The sequence below is a fragment of the Nycticebus coucang genome, chromosome 3, assembly GCF_027406575.1.
Source record: "Nycticebus coucang isolate mNycCou1 chromosome 3, mNycCou1.pri, whole genome shotgun sequence".
NCBI lineage: Eukaryota > Metazoa > Chordata > Mammalia > Primates > Lorisidae > Nycticebus > Nycticebus coucang.
The window spans coordinates 44,173,432-44,192,144 of record NC_069782.1 but is presented as its reverse complement, the minus strand read 5'-3'; the positions used below and the strand labels follow the sequence as shown (position 1 = coordinate 44,192,144).

The window sequence follows — 18,713 nt, the reverse complement described above, 5'->3', positions numbered from 1 at the left end:
TTGCATCAGGCTCCCTTTCTAGTGAGAATTTTTACTTCTTGAGTCTTAATGCTGAATGAGTGTTTTAGACCGTGATTCACACATCTTTTGAGAAACAACTTCAATCACGGGTATAAGTTTAAAAGGAAAGAAATTCTCTTAGAATTTGGTTTGGAGGCTAGAACATGAAATACTTGACTGATTTAAAATCATTTATTTTTATTTATTATTTTATTTATTTATGCATACAGCATATAAAATCACATGCCAAGCATCTTGTCTTTTTATTATTTTCAATTTACCTAATGTTCCAAAATTTGTAAGGGATTCAATTCACATTCTAGCAGTTGTTCAATTTAGCAATTGTGGTACATTTCAAATGAAAGGATTTGAGGATGAAATTTGGAGATCTTTAACGTAGCTGATAATATGATAACTTCTAAAAGCGTGGTCATGCGGTCTCATTTTTTTTAAGCAGTATTGCTTTGCAGTGTGACAAAGGCGCCCAGTAACGCCAAGGTTGGCTGATGATCTTGCAGGTATGAGTATCGAGCTCCCACTAGTGGTGATTTGGAGCTATAACATGTCACTGAAGCAATACCACTGGCCAGAAACCCATATATAATCTTGTCTGGTTGGAATAAAAATCTGATCCATCACAGTGTCCTTAGAAAATAGAAAACTAGATGACAGATTTAACCTATTTTTTAAAAAATAATTTACTATGGTTTAAAAAATTTTAAGCTTAATTAAGTTAATGTAACAAGAAGGAAAGAAAGTTAGCACAAAAATAAACATTTTTATGTTCTGGAAATTTCACTACCGCTGCCCATCAGCAACTAATGGATATTTCAGTAATCCTGGGGGCTGCGTTTTTATTTCTGTTACTTTTCACTGTGGCATTTTAGCACAGCAAGCGCTGTGGTCTCTCCCAGCTTCCAAGTTCTCTGTTTTTAGCCCAAGTAAGTAAAAGCTGTTCCTTGACTACCTCTTTCTAAGTAAGTAAATAAATTTTAAAAATACTGTTTGGTACAGTTTCATATTCAGATTTTAATGCATACTGCCACCTGCATTATTAGACTTCCAAACTGTTAAGATGGATTCTCCATAGAGCTCTCTAGAATTGCCAGATGTTGTAGCAGTCAACAGGGACTTTTCCTCATATTTTGAGGTGTATGTAAGAGACAGTGAAATAATTGTGGAAGGCTAGAGATATGGAAGGGTCATAAATGAAACATTTCCTTCTGTATGGGCTGGGAGTGCAAATCTTAAGTCAGAAAGGATTCTCTGCAGTGGTTACTGCTTGGGAAACTACTTCATCTGCCTGTGGTAGGATTCTCATCTTTCCAATGAAATAGTGACAGCTTTTCTAATGAAGATGGAATAAGTTAAATTACTTAAAGCATTCAAAATAGTGCCTTACTCTCGACACAATTATTAGTAGACACTACATCTTGGAGAAACAATGTTAGGTAGCCCTTTCTTGTCATGCTATTAGCAGCAGTGAAAATGCAATGGAAATTAAGTGAACAAAATGTAAATTACTGCTAGAATTGTGCTCTGTCACTATAATCTTCAGCTCTTTTCTCAAAAATTTACATTATATCATGTTCTTTGTAGGAGAAAGGATCATCAATCAGGCCCCATGCATTTAAGACAGGGTAGATGTTTTTTCATTATATATTTGATTCCTGCCAGAGTGTTTGATTACGTGTTCACGACCCTGAGGTTGCCCAGGGTGATTGTATCACATACGGTTAGAGAAGAAAAATGCTGATTGGGGCACTAAAGTATTCAGCACCTCTGCAATTGAAAACAAGAATTAGAGAGCAACACACACGTATGGCTTCCAATTAATGCTGAGGTATCTTCATAAGGGTGGGAAGAATGATGATTTGCACAAGAATTAGGGAGCTAGAGTCAGAGGAAAAACGAGAAGGAGGAAAGGCCAGGCAGTTGTCAGGGCAGAGAATGTCCGCAGGTTTTCAAAATTTGCTAATTGAGGCTCTATCCCAGCCTCCCCTACTCCTCAAGAACAAACCCTGTGCCTTGTCTTTTTTGGTGCCACGCACAGTACTGGTTGATTAATATTGGCTGGTTTGATTTGAGTATTGATGACATTGTTTGTGTTACGGCCTCAGTTATTGTCTCTATAGAGAACCTGCGTGTGAAAGAATGAGAATGTCCTGGAGTTAGCAGGGGAAACCCCTGTTCTTTTCCTATCAGCTTATGTTTATGTCTCTTTCTGTTCATCCACAAATGTCCTATTTCTGATCTGGAAAAAGAGAGATGTCATTAGATTCCAGAGTGATGTATTATAGCTACACATTTAAACAGGTAAGTTCAGTTGCCAATGCGAAAAAATATATATAATTTCAGTTCAAATAAAATCTGAAATGAGTTAAGGGGTGCATTTAGTGTCTACATACCAGAGAAGGGTCATTGAGATGGGTAAAGTTGGGCACACGACACTTTAGGAGGTTGATGTCGATAATTTGTCCCATCTGGTTTTATGGTCAAAATAAATATAGTGGCATGCCAAGGGTTCTTTTGCACTCAGGCAGAAAATGGCTCTGAAAGAACTTGAAAAGTTAACTGTAGCAATAATGGAAAATGACAGTTACGCATGTGGCATAGTGTCATAGAAGTTTTTTGTAAGTAGGACTCATAGTCTCCTCATAGGGAGTATGTTATTAATAGTAGATGTGACATGCAACTGAATTGTAATAAGTTGATAATTAAGGAATTTTATTCTTTGCAATGAAATCAAGCCTGCTATGTTAAAAATTAAGGAGATATGTTTATTTTCTTGCAACCTAAAAACAAAAGCATTTTTAGACTTGTCTCACCTTGGTCTGAGAGGCCACCATGCGGCACAGCTCCGGGTGTCATGTCCCTGGACGATGTGTCGATGAGCTTTTCAGGTATAGCTGGACTTTTTTGAGTGTCTGCAATGCGGGAGACACTGACATCCAGCTAACCCAAGGAAGAAATGTGGATTTCCCACCCCTGACCCAAATCTGTTTTACCTCCGGTCCTGCTGATCCTACTCCATAAACGCACCCCTTCTACATCCCCGTATTTTGGTTTAAGGCCTTGTCACTTTCACTCAGACTCTTTTAATAGCTTTATTTTTAAAAGAATAATTTGAATTGTTATTGAACTAAAAAAGTGAAATAAGTCTAAAGTTTTACAAGTAAACAAATAAGAGCACTCTTCCGATCTCCCTGCTGCCCACATCCTCTCCAGTAGAAGGAACTCATGTCCACCTATTCAGCAGTTTCTTATGGTCACTCTTTTTATATTTCCAAGTGAAATGGTATAACATTGTAATGTATCTACTTTGGGATTCTCTATTGACTTTTTAGGATGGCATATGAAAACATACCTCCTTATACTACCCTTTCTGTCAACGCAACACTCACTATACTTCTCATTGGTTACATTGGTTACATTGGTACATTGGTTACATTTGGTTACATTCAAGGTGTTTTCATTATTGTCATGTAAATATTGCTCACAGGCAGACCAAGTACTATCCTATGATTATAGTCCCTTTCTCAAACAAAGTTTGTTGTGTTAAAAGACTAACTATAATTGCCTCACATTTTTATTTGCATAATTTATTTTGAATCACTTAGCTTAAAAATAATTTTTTTAGCCTTTTCCAGCAGCTCTGTAAAGTGTATCCGGTTCAATGTTCATCTCTGTCAAAACTGCCTGATAATGTATCAGTTCTGGGTGTCAACAGTCCTAAACTTATTTTTGTTTCTTCCGTCTAAAAAGATTGCTCTTGGCGATTAGGCTGGAGTTCCTTTGTCATCTACTTGGAAATGACTTTTGTCTCCCTCTTATATTTGGCTACTTCTTTGTTGTAGTCTACCATTTTTTACTTCTAACTGGTTCCTTATAAACAGGGTATGAAAAGTTTTTTGGGGGGAGATGTTTCTGTGTGAGCTATCTTTATTCTACTCTGTTGTTTGATAGTTTGTCTAGGTATAGAATTTAAGATCGAAAATTATTTTCTCCAGAATTTTGTAAGAATTTGTCCACATCTTCTTGTTACCATGTTGCTATAGAGACTTCCAATGTCATTATAATTCCTGATCCTTTGAAGGTCCCTTGCACTTTTTTGACACTTTTATTTTTTGTGTTCCACCTTCCTGAAGCTTTTAGAATATTCTCTTTATTCCTGATTATAGTTATCAGGTTTTATCTGCTTAACTGTGCTGAACACTTTGATAATTTTCTCCTATAGTCTTTTTCTCTTTGAAACTCACCTTTCTTTGGCATTTCACTTACTAAATCTGTATCCTAATACACCTACATGTTTTCTATTATTGCCCATCTACTTTCCTATAATTTATTTCATTTTCATTTTTCAGTCTTTTAACTCAAAAAACATTTCAGGTATTATATTTTCAATTTGCTAAATGTCGACTTACTCCCAGATCTCCGGATGTGTGAGTGTGTAAGTGTGCGTGTCACTGCTGTATGCCTGTCAGTGTCACTCCTTCCCCCCCTGCGTTCTCTGTCACACACAACATCTTCTTTACTTTTTAGTTTAGAGTGTCAACTATCACTTTCTTAAAGTTCTCTTCTGCTCCTGGCTTTGTCTCTGTTTTACTTTGTGCTATTTTTAATTGTCCATTTTGATATTTACATTTTATTTCAAAGAATTTCATCAACTGATAACCCTCATGTCTGATAACTCCTCATCCACTGGGAGACAGTAAATAGCTGTTTGTTGCATGTGGACGTTGGTTGTGTACATGTGCGCAGACACAATTCTTAGTGTCCTCTGTGGGTCATTCAAGGTCACCTACTGGCCTGCTGGTCCATCTACTAGGTCCCGTAAATGTCAGTGTTTCCTGATCGTGGGGAGTGGCATTGCTGTCAGAGACGGAGGATGGGAGATACAGAGTCCTGAAGAGGAGGGTGCCTACAGGGGAGGTCAGTTGCTAGGGGCTCAGCACCACTATACATACTTTTATTTTTTGTGTTTTCATTCCCGTGCCTTCACCGTGTTGTCTCCCTGGTAATCCTAAATCTGTATTTTCTCTACAGTCTATATTTTCTGACTTATGATGGGATGAGGGGGCAGGTAATCACATAATTCTCACAATCAAGTTTACCCACGTTCCATCTGATCTGATGCTCACACTTTCTGAGCCGTTCTGGGGTTCTGTGGGAAAATGTGTTTACATTGCTCTGATATCTCCCTTTGCAGGCTCCTGTGGGTTTGATCTTTCTTTTACTACTTTTTGCCAAGTTCTGTGTGATGTTTTCATCTGCTTTTCATTTACACATATTGTCATGAAAGATAAAGTTTTCCTTGTGATATTTTGTTTTTACTGTCCTGGGGGTAACTTCATAGTAGATAAACAATAGAAAAAGTATTTATCTGACAGTCTAGAATGGAAGCCTCTTAAGTAATCTTTCTTTGTTCAGTCTTGCACATGAGTAGGAGTTCAGAAATAGAAGCATAACTGTCATTTTTACATCCCCTGCCTAAGTATAAACTTTTGCCTAAAAATTTTAATAAAGCCCCCTGAGCTTTATATGAATGTGACTCCTCTACGCCTCGCCCTTTCCTGATTCCTATCCTCTTCCTTCTAGTCTTTCCATGTGCTGCCTTCCCCATGTTTTGGCCAAATATAATTATTCAAAATTCTCTAAATCTACCAGGGTATTTGCTACCTCCATTCTTCTGTAGAGTTCATTATCCCTGGCTACTTTGCATGGGATAAGCTTTTCCCTTCTTTCTGCTTGTCAAAGCTCATCCTTCTGTATGTCATTCCTAAATTGTCAGTCATTCTTCTATAACATTCATGGTTGTGTTTTTTCTTTCATTTTCTTTTGTCATTTTCCTCTTAAAAATTCCCTTTTAAAATGGAATAAATTGACATCGTGAGAAACTTTTGTTCTGATATTAAATGGGAGCTATTATGTGATTTTAGTAGCAAGTTAAATTACATGATCAGATTTTCATTTTAAAGTTATCACTAGCTGTAGTATATAAAATAGTTTAATGCTTCATGTCTGCGCACTCAGAGACCTAGGTCTGTGAGAAGAATTCAGGTGAAAGATGATGAGAAGATGACCCAGGACAATTAGAGCAGCAATGGAGTGAGGGGACCAAGATGTATTAAGGAGACACAATTAAGAGAAATAAGGGAAAAGGAAACTGTCAGATTTCATTTTCTGTTTACTTTAGAATTACCTGCCTTCATAGACCATGCGTTGATATTCTGAGGTTGTTGACTTATTAACGTTCACTTTTAAAGTAACTTAAAACTCAGAATTTTTGAAAAACTTCGAACAGTCTGCTTTAACCTTGATGTAAAAATAGAGACGTATCTTAGCTTAGGTGAACCAGCTGATGGCTTAATTCATTACATGTCTTATAATGATAGTATGATATTTGATGTGGCTTCATTTCTTAATTGCACAACACGATACTCAAATATTGAAGTTTCTAGAAGGTCTGCAAGAGCCATGGGATTGGACCCCAGGGATCTCGTGGTCATACAGTTCTACAAAGCAAACAAATGAAAGTCAAGTCTGTGATCAACTTTTTGAACTGACATAAAGAAGCATATATTGCGTGTCACCCCACAGGGTCATTTTCCAGTCGTCTTTGTGCCATTGCCTACCATTCTCAGGATGCTGAGTCAGGAACCCAAGGTGAACAAAATTACCCCTTTGAAAAAAATGCTTGTAGAGTCACCTCTCAAGTTTCTATTTTTATGCAGTAGGAGAAAAGGTATTACTTCCAGTTGAAAGAAACGTAAACACTTTTGATTTAAATCTTAATCTTCGAGGGCACAGCTCACTCCCAGAGGTTCTCCGTCTTGTGCTGGGTATCATTTCACCTTGCAGGGAGTTACTGGGGAGGTTGGTCAGCCTGGTATTTATATTGCAGCACCGAGGGTGACACGTCTTGCTCATTGACGTTAGTACCACCGGGACCTCTTGGTAATGAGTGTTGACATTACGCCTATCAGACTTGAGTTCTCCTAGCCCGTCCACACCGTTGGCTTTCCTGTACCGTGTGCCGGCAGCCTTCCCATCCCCAATCTAGGTGCTCTCGGCCTACTGCTTTCTCTCTCCTTGTTCTATATGAATGCCAGAGGACTGGAAAAGAAAAGGGGTCTTGTCCTACACTGTTGTGTAGTTCACAGTAACCTCAAAGTCTTGAGCTCTAGTGATCCTCATGCCTCAGCCTCCTGAGTAGCTGGAACTGCAGCTACCTGCCACTATACCCAGATTGTTTTTTTTTTTTTTTTTTTTAATTATACTAAAGACTCACTCTTGCTCAGGCTGATTTTGAACTCCTGAGCTCAAGCAATCCACCTGCTTCACCCTCCCAGAGTGCTAAGATTACAGGTGTGAGCTATGTCACCCTCATATGCTGTTGTAAAATCTAGTGCTTTGAGATTCTCTTCTTGGGTCCAAATGCGATTTTGAAACAGCCCAGAGAGGTGGTCCATGAGGTCTGTTCTTGGGACCTCCTCTTCCTCTGGGCAGAAAAGATTACATACTTACATCTCTAGTTATTCTTCCCTAATATATGATTTCTAGTTTAACGGTATGTGCTTAGTACTTTGCCATAGAAATTGTTGGTTTTCTTATTTTCTTTTCTTTTCTTTTTTTTTTTTTGTTTGAGACAGAGTCTCACTATGTCACCCTTAGTAGAGTGCCATGGCATCATAGCTTACAGTAACCTCAGACTCTTGGGCTCAAGTGATCCTCTTGCCTCAGCCTCTCTTAGTAGCTGGGACTATAGGGGTGCGCCACAACACCTGGCTATTTTTAGAGATGGGGTCTCGCTCTGGCTCAGGCTAGTCTCAAAGCTGTGAGCTCAGAGAAATCATGGGTTTTCAACCCAATTTCTGTCCTCTATGCCTATCTGAATAGGCTATTAGAATAGCCTATCTGACTTTGCAAAGCTAAGAATTAGAATATACCAGGGAGTAATGCTCATAGGAATGTCATGCTACTGCCTGAATGTTGGGGGAAATGCAGTGTTTTAAATAAACTCAAGGTTAAAGCAAGCTGAGCTAATGGTTAGTAATCAAATGATTACACTTGCAGTATTTATGAATCAGGTTATGGCACGTGGTCTTCCTGTTTAAAGAGACTTTCACCTTGAATGAAGAGGCTATCTTTTCCCTATTAATTCTATTTCTTTTATTACTTAGTATTCATTAAAAATAAATTACTTTATTCATTGAAACATATGTACCTCTGTATTGTATGGAATAACAACAATATAAAACAATTATATAACTGGTAAATTTCTTATAAAGCTTTCATCAAATACTAAAATAAATAATGGTTGAAAGTTGAGGACCCGCTTGCTGTGATAAAGGCAGTATGTTGTATTTTCTGTAGTTAAAAAAAAAAAAAAATCCACAGTACTCTACTGAGGATGACAAGGTAAAACAACTCTGTCTCAAAAAAAAAAAAAAATTATTACAAATAAAACTTTGAGACTCCATGGGGAACCAAAGTAGATCTTCTTCTGACGTGTTTATTTTACTATGGTGTATAAAAGCAGTATGGTGTGGTATATATTGCCTTTGATTTTACTCTCTTATAATGAAAAACGAGCATTGTGAAAGTAAGATCAGAGGGTCAGAAGTCTAAGTGAGGAGTCATTACAATGTGTGGTTGTTTTTCTTTGTTAGGTTAATTACATTTGAATGAATAGCTAAGATTTAATGTTTTGACAATGATAATGGTTAATATTAATAAACTTTTCATTTAATTAATGTAAGTATATTTCATATGAAAGCAGTGAGCTAATAATAATACTTAACACATAATAAATATATATACGGTGGAAGGCCGTGATCCAAAGTATAAATTCCTTTAATCTCACAATAATCTCATTTGTGGATAATAGTTCTATTGCCATTGTACAGATGAGACCAGCAAGGGAAAATAAATGTTTGGTCAACAGAAATTTCTACCTTGTAAAAGGTTCCTTAAACAGTAGTTCTCCACCTTCCTAATGCCGCAGCCCTTTAATACAGTTCCTGTGGGTTGCGACCCACAGGTTGAAAACTGCTGTCCTGAAAGAATACATGCTATTATGTAATAGGCAATAAAATTCATATTGATAAAATATAAAATATGCCATGATACCTTTGATTTGTACTGTTTTTAAATACTGTAAATGAATTATTACGACTACAGTTTACTGGAATTTCTAAGTACCCCTTTGGTAAATGTAACTTCATTGATTTTCCTGAAGTATAATTATGACTTCAGATGACATTTGATTTTGTAATATTGCAGTTCATCAAGACAGCTAAAGAAAGTTGGCTTTGGAGGTTTAAAAAGAAATCGTATTTGAAGCTTTGGCCAGGGCAACGAGCTTCTTACAAAAATTACCAAGTAACAAATTATGATGAATTTTACTATTTGATTAATTTGATATGATTATTATGATGATTTGATAGCATTCCCAAATACATGACTTTGTCCATTAATGACTCGATAATTCATAGTGCAATCCTACAAAACACATTGCCACACATTGTATAACTCATTGAACTGAAACTAAGAGGTTAAATACTATGATTGTATTTTGAGGTTATTTTGGGCACCTTTGCAGTTCAAATCCAGAATCAGAACATGATTTCACCACTTTGCTGTATTTATTTTAAGAAAAGTTTCTAATGACTGGCCACAAGGTTGTTTGTACCCTCTCTCATCTGAGTATGACAGTGAATTCATTGATAAGTTTTAATACATTTATATGCCAATCTGTCCTTTGCTTGAAGACTGTGTCATTAAAGGCTCACCTCATTTTCCCACTATCTATTCATCTCACATATATAAAATTTAAAAAGACAAAGAAATAAATTTACACATAATATTTTCAAAATACTTCTATGTGTTGCTTTTAATTGTTTTCCATCTATATTATAAACAGCCTTTTGGAAGGCACTGACTTGGCGTTTCTCGTGATTTCCTTGAAAGACCTCAAGTATCTTGTACTTACAGAAGGCATACTTTTATCAAAAAGAAAAATAAATAAACTGTATAGGACTGATTATTTTTAAGTGGAAATATGTTTTATTTCAGTGATTGCAACTAAAGTTAGAGCAAAGTTTCAGATATTAGAGATGCTGGACAAGTCAAAGCCCTAAGTTTGGGATTCTTATGGAACAAATCCTGGAGCAAATAAAAAATGATTCGTAAGCTGAATCAAAGACTTTCCCAATGAGGTCTTGAAGCCAGCTAGCTGGCTTCCCATCTGTTTTCTCACCAAAATCCCAGAAAGGATTTTGGATAGAGGCTAAGAAACTCTTGGCATACATTTCAAGAATAAAAGTATTCAAAAGTATTCTTGTTTTCATTTTTAATATATATGATTCTGTTATTTAAATATATTTTTATAATTTAAGGCCTTCATAAAATGAAATGGATGCAACATGGAATTGGGTGGAAGTGGTGTCACAACAGAGGCGTGGCAAGCCAAGATGAGAACATGGCAGATTTAATCTTACGTAGATTTCTGTGGGTTCAGAGGGCAGACAGATCAGGGACACCTGTGAATCAGAAGTCTGGAGGGATCAGAGAGGGCGTCAGAAGCAAGTGATCCAATTCTCTAGTCTTCTGATGCCAGTCTTCTTAACTTTTTAACCTCTGTGAAATAATAACTTTAATATTTATTGGAAAGTTCTCAGAACATAAAACTAGATGCCATATGATAATGATAATGACTTTTTTGTGACTAATTTTGTACGTGCTGTGTTATTTAGTGCTGACACATTATTAACTTTATTTTACAGATGAGGAATCTGAGCTTTAGAAAGATTAAGAGACTTGTCCAAGGTCCCGCTGGTAGTAAATGATCTGCTGGACCTCAAAGCCAGATCTGTCTGACTCCAGAACTCATTCTGTTCATTTCTGAAGTCAACCCGGGGTCCTGCTCCCTGCCTCTGGGAATATTGGCAACATTCAAGTCCTTTTAGAAGGCCAGAACAATCAATTCCGTCATTTCATTTATGTGTAAAGAAGGGGAGAATGCTCAGTGTTTTAAATTATAAGCAATTTAATCCTTACAAAATTATCATATAAAAATAATACAATCTTAATAGAGGAAAACGATCACCAAATAAAAGTGTCTACCTAGAAGTCCTGTGTTTGTGTGCTAATTCAGGGACAGTTATGCAACCAATTTTTCTCACACACTTTAATGTCTTACTGTTTCTAAAAGAAACACCCTCTCTTTCTCCTATGTTATAATTTTTGGGTTGCTAAATACTTAGGATCCATTAAAAAAATTCAGCAATCCCATTTCTAGTTTTGGCACTATAAAAATACTAGCATGTGTATGCAGAAATATATGTATAAAGATATCTCTTACAATTTTATATATGATAGAATCCTTACAAGTTAAATATCCTTCAATGAGGAATCAATACTATTTATAATGTAATATACAAAATAGATAAATATATGTGAAATAGCTTTTAGAAATCCTTTTAAAATGTTATGAAATAAAAATTTGAAATTGCAAAAAGACATGTCCAATTGTAGCCAGATTTGGTTTACATCTTGTGTGTGTGTGCACGTTCTGTGGCATAGTGGGAAATAGGGTGTAGGCCAATGGAGTCTACAACCCTGCTTAGCAAATTTTTCATAAATGGACCAGGTTGCAAGTTGTGGGGGACATTCACTTTCTAGTTTCTATATGTGTGATTTATTGATTTATTACAATTTTTGTTAGAAATTCAAAATACTTTTTTTTTTTTTTTTTACAATTTGCTTGGCAATTAAGTGCTGTGACTAAATGATACAACTTGCCTTTGCCGCCTACTTTGTCGTAATTTTAGGCTTGCTGCCTTAGTGACCGATTTTACAAATGTGTCCTCCATTCCTTTGCCTTTCTACGACGTGTCACATCTTGCGCAGGGATGGTCCTTCCTGTTGCTTGACATGTTCAGGTTGGATTTTGTTCCCAGTTCTAATGCCAGTGCCTCTAATAACACTTTCACACACGTATTTCTTATCCATGTCCTCCCTTCTATTCTCATTTCAAGTTTTTCATTTTTCTGTTACATCACATCTCAGTCTGCCTGGTAATAAACTACGATGGCCATACAGAGAGCCTGTGAAACTGAAAAGTGGTCCGGCTTCATGTCTCCCTTACCATGACTGCACATGACTGGACATGACTGGACGTTGGTAGGCATCTGGTAACATTGAAGAAACTAATAGCATGTCACTTCCCTGAAATTTTTCTATGGGTTTCAGCTTTTATTTATAACATGATCTGCTGTCGAAAAGTCACCTCTATGTCATGTTGTCAACTTTGTGGCTTACAGCCCACTTATAAATTCTGTATTGTAATTTCTATGTAAAAACTCCATCGACGGCCTTTATTTTCTCATGTAAACACATTTCAAGAGGCTTAAATGGGAAATGACAGTCCAAATAAAATATGTTAGACAGGAAGGCATTCCTAATTATTACATAAAATGTTGCCAAAATATTGTCACATACTGTATCTCATATGACAAATTCAATAACATCTTCTCGGGGAAACATAGATTTTTAGAGTAAAGTTTCTGTAGAAACCAGTCCAGGCGGCTTCCTTTTCACGGACAGGCAGGATTATTTTCAAAATGATAGAAACAAGGGAAGGAGAAAGAAACCCCTGACGGGTTTGCAACAGGAGTTTCCTAAGTAGTCATTTGGGAAGGGAGTTTTGCTCTGTCACAAATGACTGGCCCTTGATTTTGAAAGAGTGAATCATCCTCTTTGAAAGGAGAGAGTCATGGGGGAAATGCTGTTTAAAAATTACTTTACAGCTATTTCCTTTTGAGCTCTGACTTCTGAAACTGGAATGCGATCCAGAATAGCTTCCCTTTGAATCCAACATTTGTCTTAAGCAGTTTTTTGTCTCTCTTTACCCTCTCCCATCTCACTTTTCCCTCCCTCTGTTCAACAGATTTACACTGACTGGGCCAACCACTACCTAGCAAAATCGGGCCACAAGCGGCTGATCAAGGACCTGCAACAGGACATCACAGATGGAGTTCTCCTAGCAGAGATCATCCAGATCATTGGTAAGATCTGCCTGCTGATAGGAAGTGTGCAAGTCTCTGCTCCTCTGTCTTAGGTAAAAGACGAGTTCTGTTTGAATGGCTACTGACTTGGTCCACATGTCTCTCTGAGACTGATTTGTCTCTCTCTCTCTGACTCAATTGAAAATGTGTATGTGAGAATGTTTAGAAAAGGCAGTTTGGCCATACTTCTAATAGTTAGAACTGTATTTTTGCTTATGCTGATTAGTCAGAAATGAGAGCTTCATGAAACCGTATGTGTCCCATGCGTGCGTTCTGTTAGCTGGAGCCCTCCTACACTCCAAGATTCCTTGAAACTGTATCCTGATCCAGCAGGGACGATTGCGAAAGGTTTCATGTCAGCAGTCATTTGGCACAGGCTAAAGAATTAGCAGTAACTTCCTTTTCATTCAGTTTTTTTTTTTTTTTTTTAATTCCTGCTTCATGCCTATAGAATTGGTGGCTGCTAACAAGGGCTTGAAAGACCTAGTAAATGTCGTACCAGCATTTTTGCTTTTTTGTTGTTGTTGTGTAAGTTGTGTGTGTGTGTTTGTGTCACTTCATTGCTTGAGCATGTCATTCTTTTTCTCTCCCTTTTATTTTATTTCTTGGCTTTAGCAAATGAAAAAGTTGAAGATATCAATGGATGTCCTAGAAGTCAATCTCAGATGGTAAGAGTCACATTTATTCTCAATAGCTAATGCTTATTTTCACCTCCAGAATTAGCTGGATTTGTAAATGAATTGCACTTTTGTTCTACCTGTCTTCCTGCTTATTTAATAAACCATTTGAGCACATTCTATTATATATAATTCCATAGGTGCAATTTATGCTTGAGATAGGATGGCATCAATGCAGTTAAATAAGTATGACTCCCGCATAACATATTTCCAGATGTCTTATCAGATGCTTTTTTTGTCCCTTTTTATCAGATTGCCTTTTTTCCCCCTTGTTGTCTTGATGTTCTGGGTAATTTAATTTAAACTAGTCTTAAAAACAGTAAATCTCATTTCCACTTTCAGTGGAGTATTTTTGTCTGAACAACTGGTTTGAAGAACAGAAGTTGCCATGTGCACTTTAAAAATATACAAATAGTATTTTCTTTGTTCATAACAAACTCCAGTGTAAACATATGAACTCTTCAACACTTCTGGAAATAGATCTTAAGGCATGCTGCTGTAAGTTAGCTGAGGACGGACTAATTTTGAAAGATGATTTATAGCCTCTTCCAGAAAGCTCTCATTCTGAAAATGCCCCTCTCCTCCACCATCTCTTATCTTTATCAACTAGTAAAGCTTAAAATTTTGTAATAAAATCATAGATTGATAAACTGCTGAGATAAAGATTCCTTTCTGAATTAAAAAGCCACAACTTCATTTTATTGGACAACCTAAAATATAAAGTTTCTTAATGAAAGCTCCATCAGATATATCAGGAATGATACCAAATTCCATAAGATAAAGCTTCCTCGCAAACTCTTTACAGCACAGAGTAGGCATTTTAAATGAACTTAATGAGTACTTTAGCTGTCAGAAACTTGGTAGAATAAAACAAACTATGAACTTTTAAAATCTTCTGACCTGCTTTACTTAACGTCAGAATGCTGAAATACAAAATAATAAAAAGAATTTATTTTTTAAAAAGTAGCATGTCTGTTTTTAAATAAGCACTCCAGGACCTATTCTAATGTCATGAATTCTGTGTAGCTATTGTGATAAAGTCACTATGGGAGAAAGGTTCTCTATAAAATATTTCAGTTTTAAAAGAATTTCCTGATTTGATTACTTTAGGCACAAACATGACTGTGTAGGAATTAATTCCAGTTTTCCGAAGTTTTACTGAGAGCAAGCTGAATTAGAATGTGTTTGGACCTTGCTATGGTAGTAGTTGTGTGATGGAGGGAAAATCATATAACTTCTGTGAGCCTTAGTTTCCCATCTGTAAAGTGAATCCTAATTAGAAGGTGTTAATAAGACAGGTATGTGACTGTTTTTTTTTTTAATAAAACTAAAATGCAATACAGAATAATATTGCTGCAAACTTTATAAAAAACACATGCATGGATTAATACCTGTTAAAAGATTTTTAGGGCTTCACGTTAAAAAGCTCTAAACAAAAACTACATATTATATTTGTTTCATTATTTTAACCATAAGGAGTTGTTGGATACTATAAAACATAATAAGTGCCACCTACTTTGCTACCACTACAATTTAATTTTGACTTCAGAGAATTCAGAAAACAGGCAAGCTCATCCTGATGACAGGCAAACAAATCACCAAAGTGTATAACTAAGGATAATCCTCTTAGATGTTCATCTGAAAAATCTGTATCTAGAGATTCTACAAATCCGTGAAAATATTTTCGTGAGTATCAGACGGTGTTTATTTTGTATTACTTCTTATTCCTGTGAGACCCCAGTACTGTGTAACAGTTAGCATCTATCTCATGTTCATAGTTCTGCTTCAGACAAAGAAGTAGAAAGACCAAAATATGAAAAATGTAAATGCAAAAAAATATGAAAAAGGTAGTTTTTTCAGCCCCAAAGTATTAGTTGGAATCAAGTGGAACTTTTGGTAAGGATAATTTGGATCCTTATGTCTCTGATGTGGTTGAGTTGAGATGCTGAAATTGGCATCCCCTCACTATGTGGTATATAAGAATACCTAGGAAATAAATCTAATATTTTTGGTTGAATTCTTTTTTGCCTCTGTTCTTAAGAATTTGCGTAACTACTGTGTTATTAATGATTACAAATTCTAGACTTTAACTGAGGCAGGAAGTGGAGGAAAAAGACTTATGACAGCATGACTCGCCTCATGAATTTAGTATCTGCTCCAGGCAGGATGTTGCCTGTTTTCTTTTGCCTAACACCAGGAGGTGCTGGCTTAGCAGCCCGAGTGCTGCACTTGTTCCTAGCACTCCTCTGACCACCTCTTTTTGTGGACCACCTTTCTTTGCTGTTTGTGTTTAATTACAAAAGGTAAGATAAAACTAGGTCTGCTACTATTTCTAGTCACAAATTATCTTAAGTTTCAAACATGATCACCTCCATTGAATCATTTTATAACCTTAAGAACAGAAGAAGTTCTTTTTTGTGGTGTAAGTTTACACTATATGGATGAGTTCCTGTAAGAGCCGGGTAATTCACATGTAACTTACATCTTAAGGTATAAGAACACATAAATGAACTGCATGTGAGGATCAGAGGAGTAAATGTTTAAACAGATAACTGCCAAGAGTTGCATAGGCACAAATAATAGGACTGAGAAGGGAGAGGGCAGTCCATTCCTCAAAGAAAATATTACTGTGGTTTGAGCACAAGGAGAGGTGTTAAGTGGGGAAGAAGTCTGAAGAAAGGAGTGTGTGTGGTGTTATGAATCAGTCAGGGAGCTTTAAGAAGCCCTTGACACCTTGGCTGTGGCATGATCTGATATAAATATTAAATGATTACCCTAGGTGTATTCTGAGGATTATAGGAAAAGCAACTGTCTGCAATTGGATGTGGGAGATCGAGAGTATAGGGAGATTAAAATGGCCCCAATGTTTATTATAGAATGAGAAAACAAGCTTAAAAGTGTGAGAGGGGGCAGCACCTGTGGCTCAATGGAGTGGGGCGCTGGCCCCATATGCTGGAGATGGGGAGTTCAAGCCCAGCCCCAGCCAAAAACTGCAGAAAAAATAATGTGAAGGGGAAAGATGATGACTATATATTTTAACAGAGTTTAATATATCTATTGAAACTGCAAGTAGGAGGTAATTTAGGCAATTGAACATGTGTTTCTGAAGGTCAGTGAAAGGTATTGGTTAGAACCCTACCTAGAATGGAGGTAAGAGTTGAAGCCACAGACAAGAATAAACTCTCACAAGTCTGTGAAAAGTCACAGGGGAAGAAAGCTGAGCTATTCATACTGGGCAGTAACAATGTTTATGTGATACAAGTTCAGAAATCCTTCAGAAAGCAGAATAGATCACAACTGTGGGTTGGTAATTCTTAGGGCAGCTATACTAGTTGAAGCTAGGGTACTTGGACTAATCAGCAAGTAGGGTAAGTAAGATGAACAGAAGTTGGCAAATGATGTCAAGTGCCATGCAGACAATGAGGAAGCTGGTTCCCACCATTAGAGAGGCAGTGACGCCCTGGTGTGTGTCTTCCATAGAATGATAGTGTAGTAAGGAGCTACTGAGAAAGGCATCTAGCCATTGATTATTCATTAAGTCTTGAATAATCATCCTAACAGTGTCAGGATGAATAGAGAAGAAAAAAATGCGTAGCTAAAGAAGGCAGGGTGGGGGAGAATTTATGCTAGGGGGAAGTGAGGAGGGAAAGAGGAAGTGGTAGAGAGAGAGAAAATGACCCAAGAGAATGAGGGGAAATGTGATGATAGTGGAAGCAAAGGAAATTTTGAAATCCACAGGGAAGATTTAGTATTGGAAAAAAATGGGGATACATTTGCTTTTGTGTCATGTCATAGAGGATATGATTGGGTAACTACATGGGCAATCAAAATCGAATTAAATAAAATTAAAGGAATTCAAATCAATGTAACAATTTTGGAATTTTATGTGATACTAATGTGCTTTTTGCTATGTTATTATATAATGTTACCTTCTAATAAAAAATTTAACATATATCTCATATACTAAAGAAAATTCAAATATATATATGTATATTTTCACAATAACTCTTTCAAACAACATGGTTCAATGAGCACCTTTTTTTTTTTTTTTCTTTTTTTTTAAGAGAGACAGAATCTCACCTTAATTGCCCGTGGTAGAGTGCTGTAACATCACAGCTCACAGCAACCTCCAGCTCTTGGGCTTAGGCAATTCTCTTGCCTCAGCCTCCCGAGTAGCTGGGACAACAGGAGCCTGCCACAAGGCCTGGCTATTTTTTTTTGTTATTGCTGTTTGGCTGGAGCTGGGTTTGAACCTGCCACCCTCGTTAAATGGGGCCGGCGCCCTACTCACTGAGTCACAGGCACCGCCCTATGAGCACATATTTAAGAAAATATAAACTTGTTCTTTTAGCATTTTATTGGTAAAATTACTGAGATGTTGTTCACGTTTATTCTACATTCAAAGTCGCAGTTATATTTCTTGAATGATCTTGAGACTAAACTGTCTTGAAAAACAGAACTCAGTTTGTAGGAACTCAGTCATTACTATATTTAACCTCATCCAAAGACAAAGTTACTAACACGGACGGCACCTGTTGAGTAATTCTTAGGTGCGTGGGATCAGGATTCAAAATATATGCTGCATGCCACAACTTTGGTGAGCTTACATAAGGGAGTAAATTAGTAACCTATAAATACCGGGAATGCCCAGAATCCCTAGCACATTAAAAATAGCAGACAAATCTCCATCATTTATTTTAACTGCAAAGGCATAAGTGCAAGGTTCTTAGACAAAAATGTTAGACATGTAGGGCAAGAGTTATTGTGAGAGCAAATTTGTCTTTATTTTAAAATAGATTATGGCATTTAAGAATCTTCAGGGATGCACAAAGAAATGAGGACATTTGATTGTCTGAAATCGTTGCAAAGCAAGTGTTAGACTGTATGGGACACCTGAGTCGCTAGAACATGTGGTTCACAGCTTCTCACTCCTCTTTCTGGCTTGGTCTTCTACATTAATTTAGCA

At 36.7% G+C, this 18,713-nt stretch overlaps 1 protein-coding gene across 4 annotated transcripts in view; it reads left to right on the top strand.

Annotated features, from left to right (window-relative positions):
• NAV3 (neuron navigator 3) overlaps positions 1-18,713 on the top strand; it is an 862,702-nt gene that overhangs the window by 584,307 nt on the left and 259,682 nt on the right. For all 4 annotated transcript variants that reach the window (XM_053585283.1, XM_053585282.1, XM_053585281.1 and 1 more), the window contains exons 3-4: positions 12,953-13,070; positions 13,686-13,738. In XM_053585283.1, coding sequence (XP_053441258.1) covers positions 12,953-13,070; positions 13,686-13,738 — 171 coding nt within the window. The remainder of the gene's footprint in view (positions 1-12,952; positions 13,071-13,685; positions 13,739-18,713) is intronic.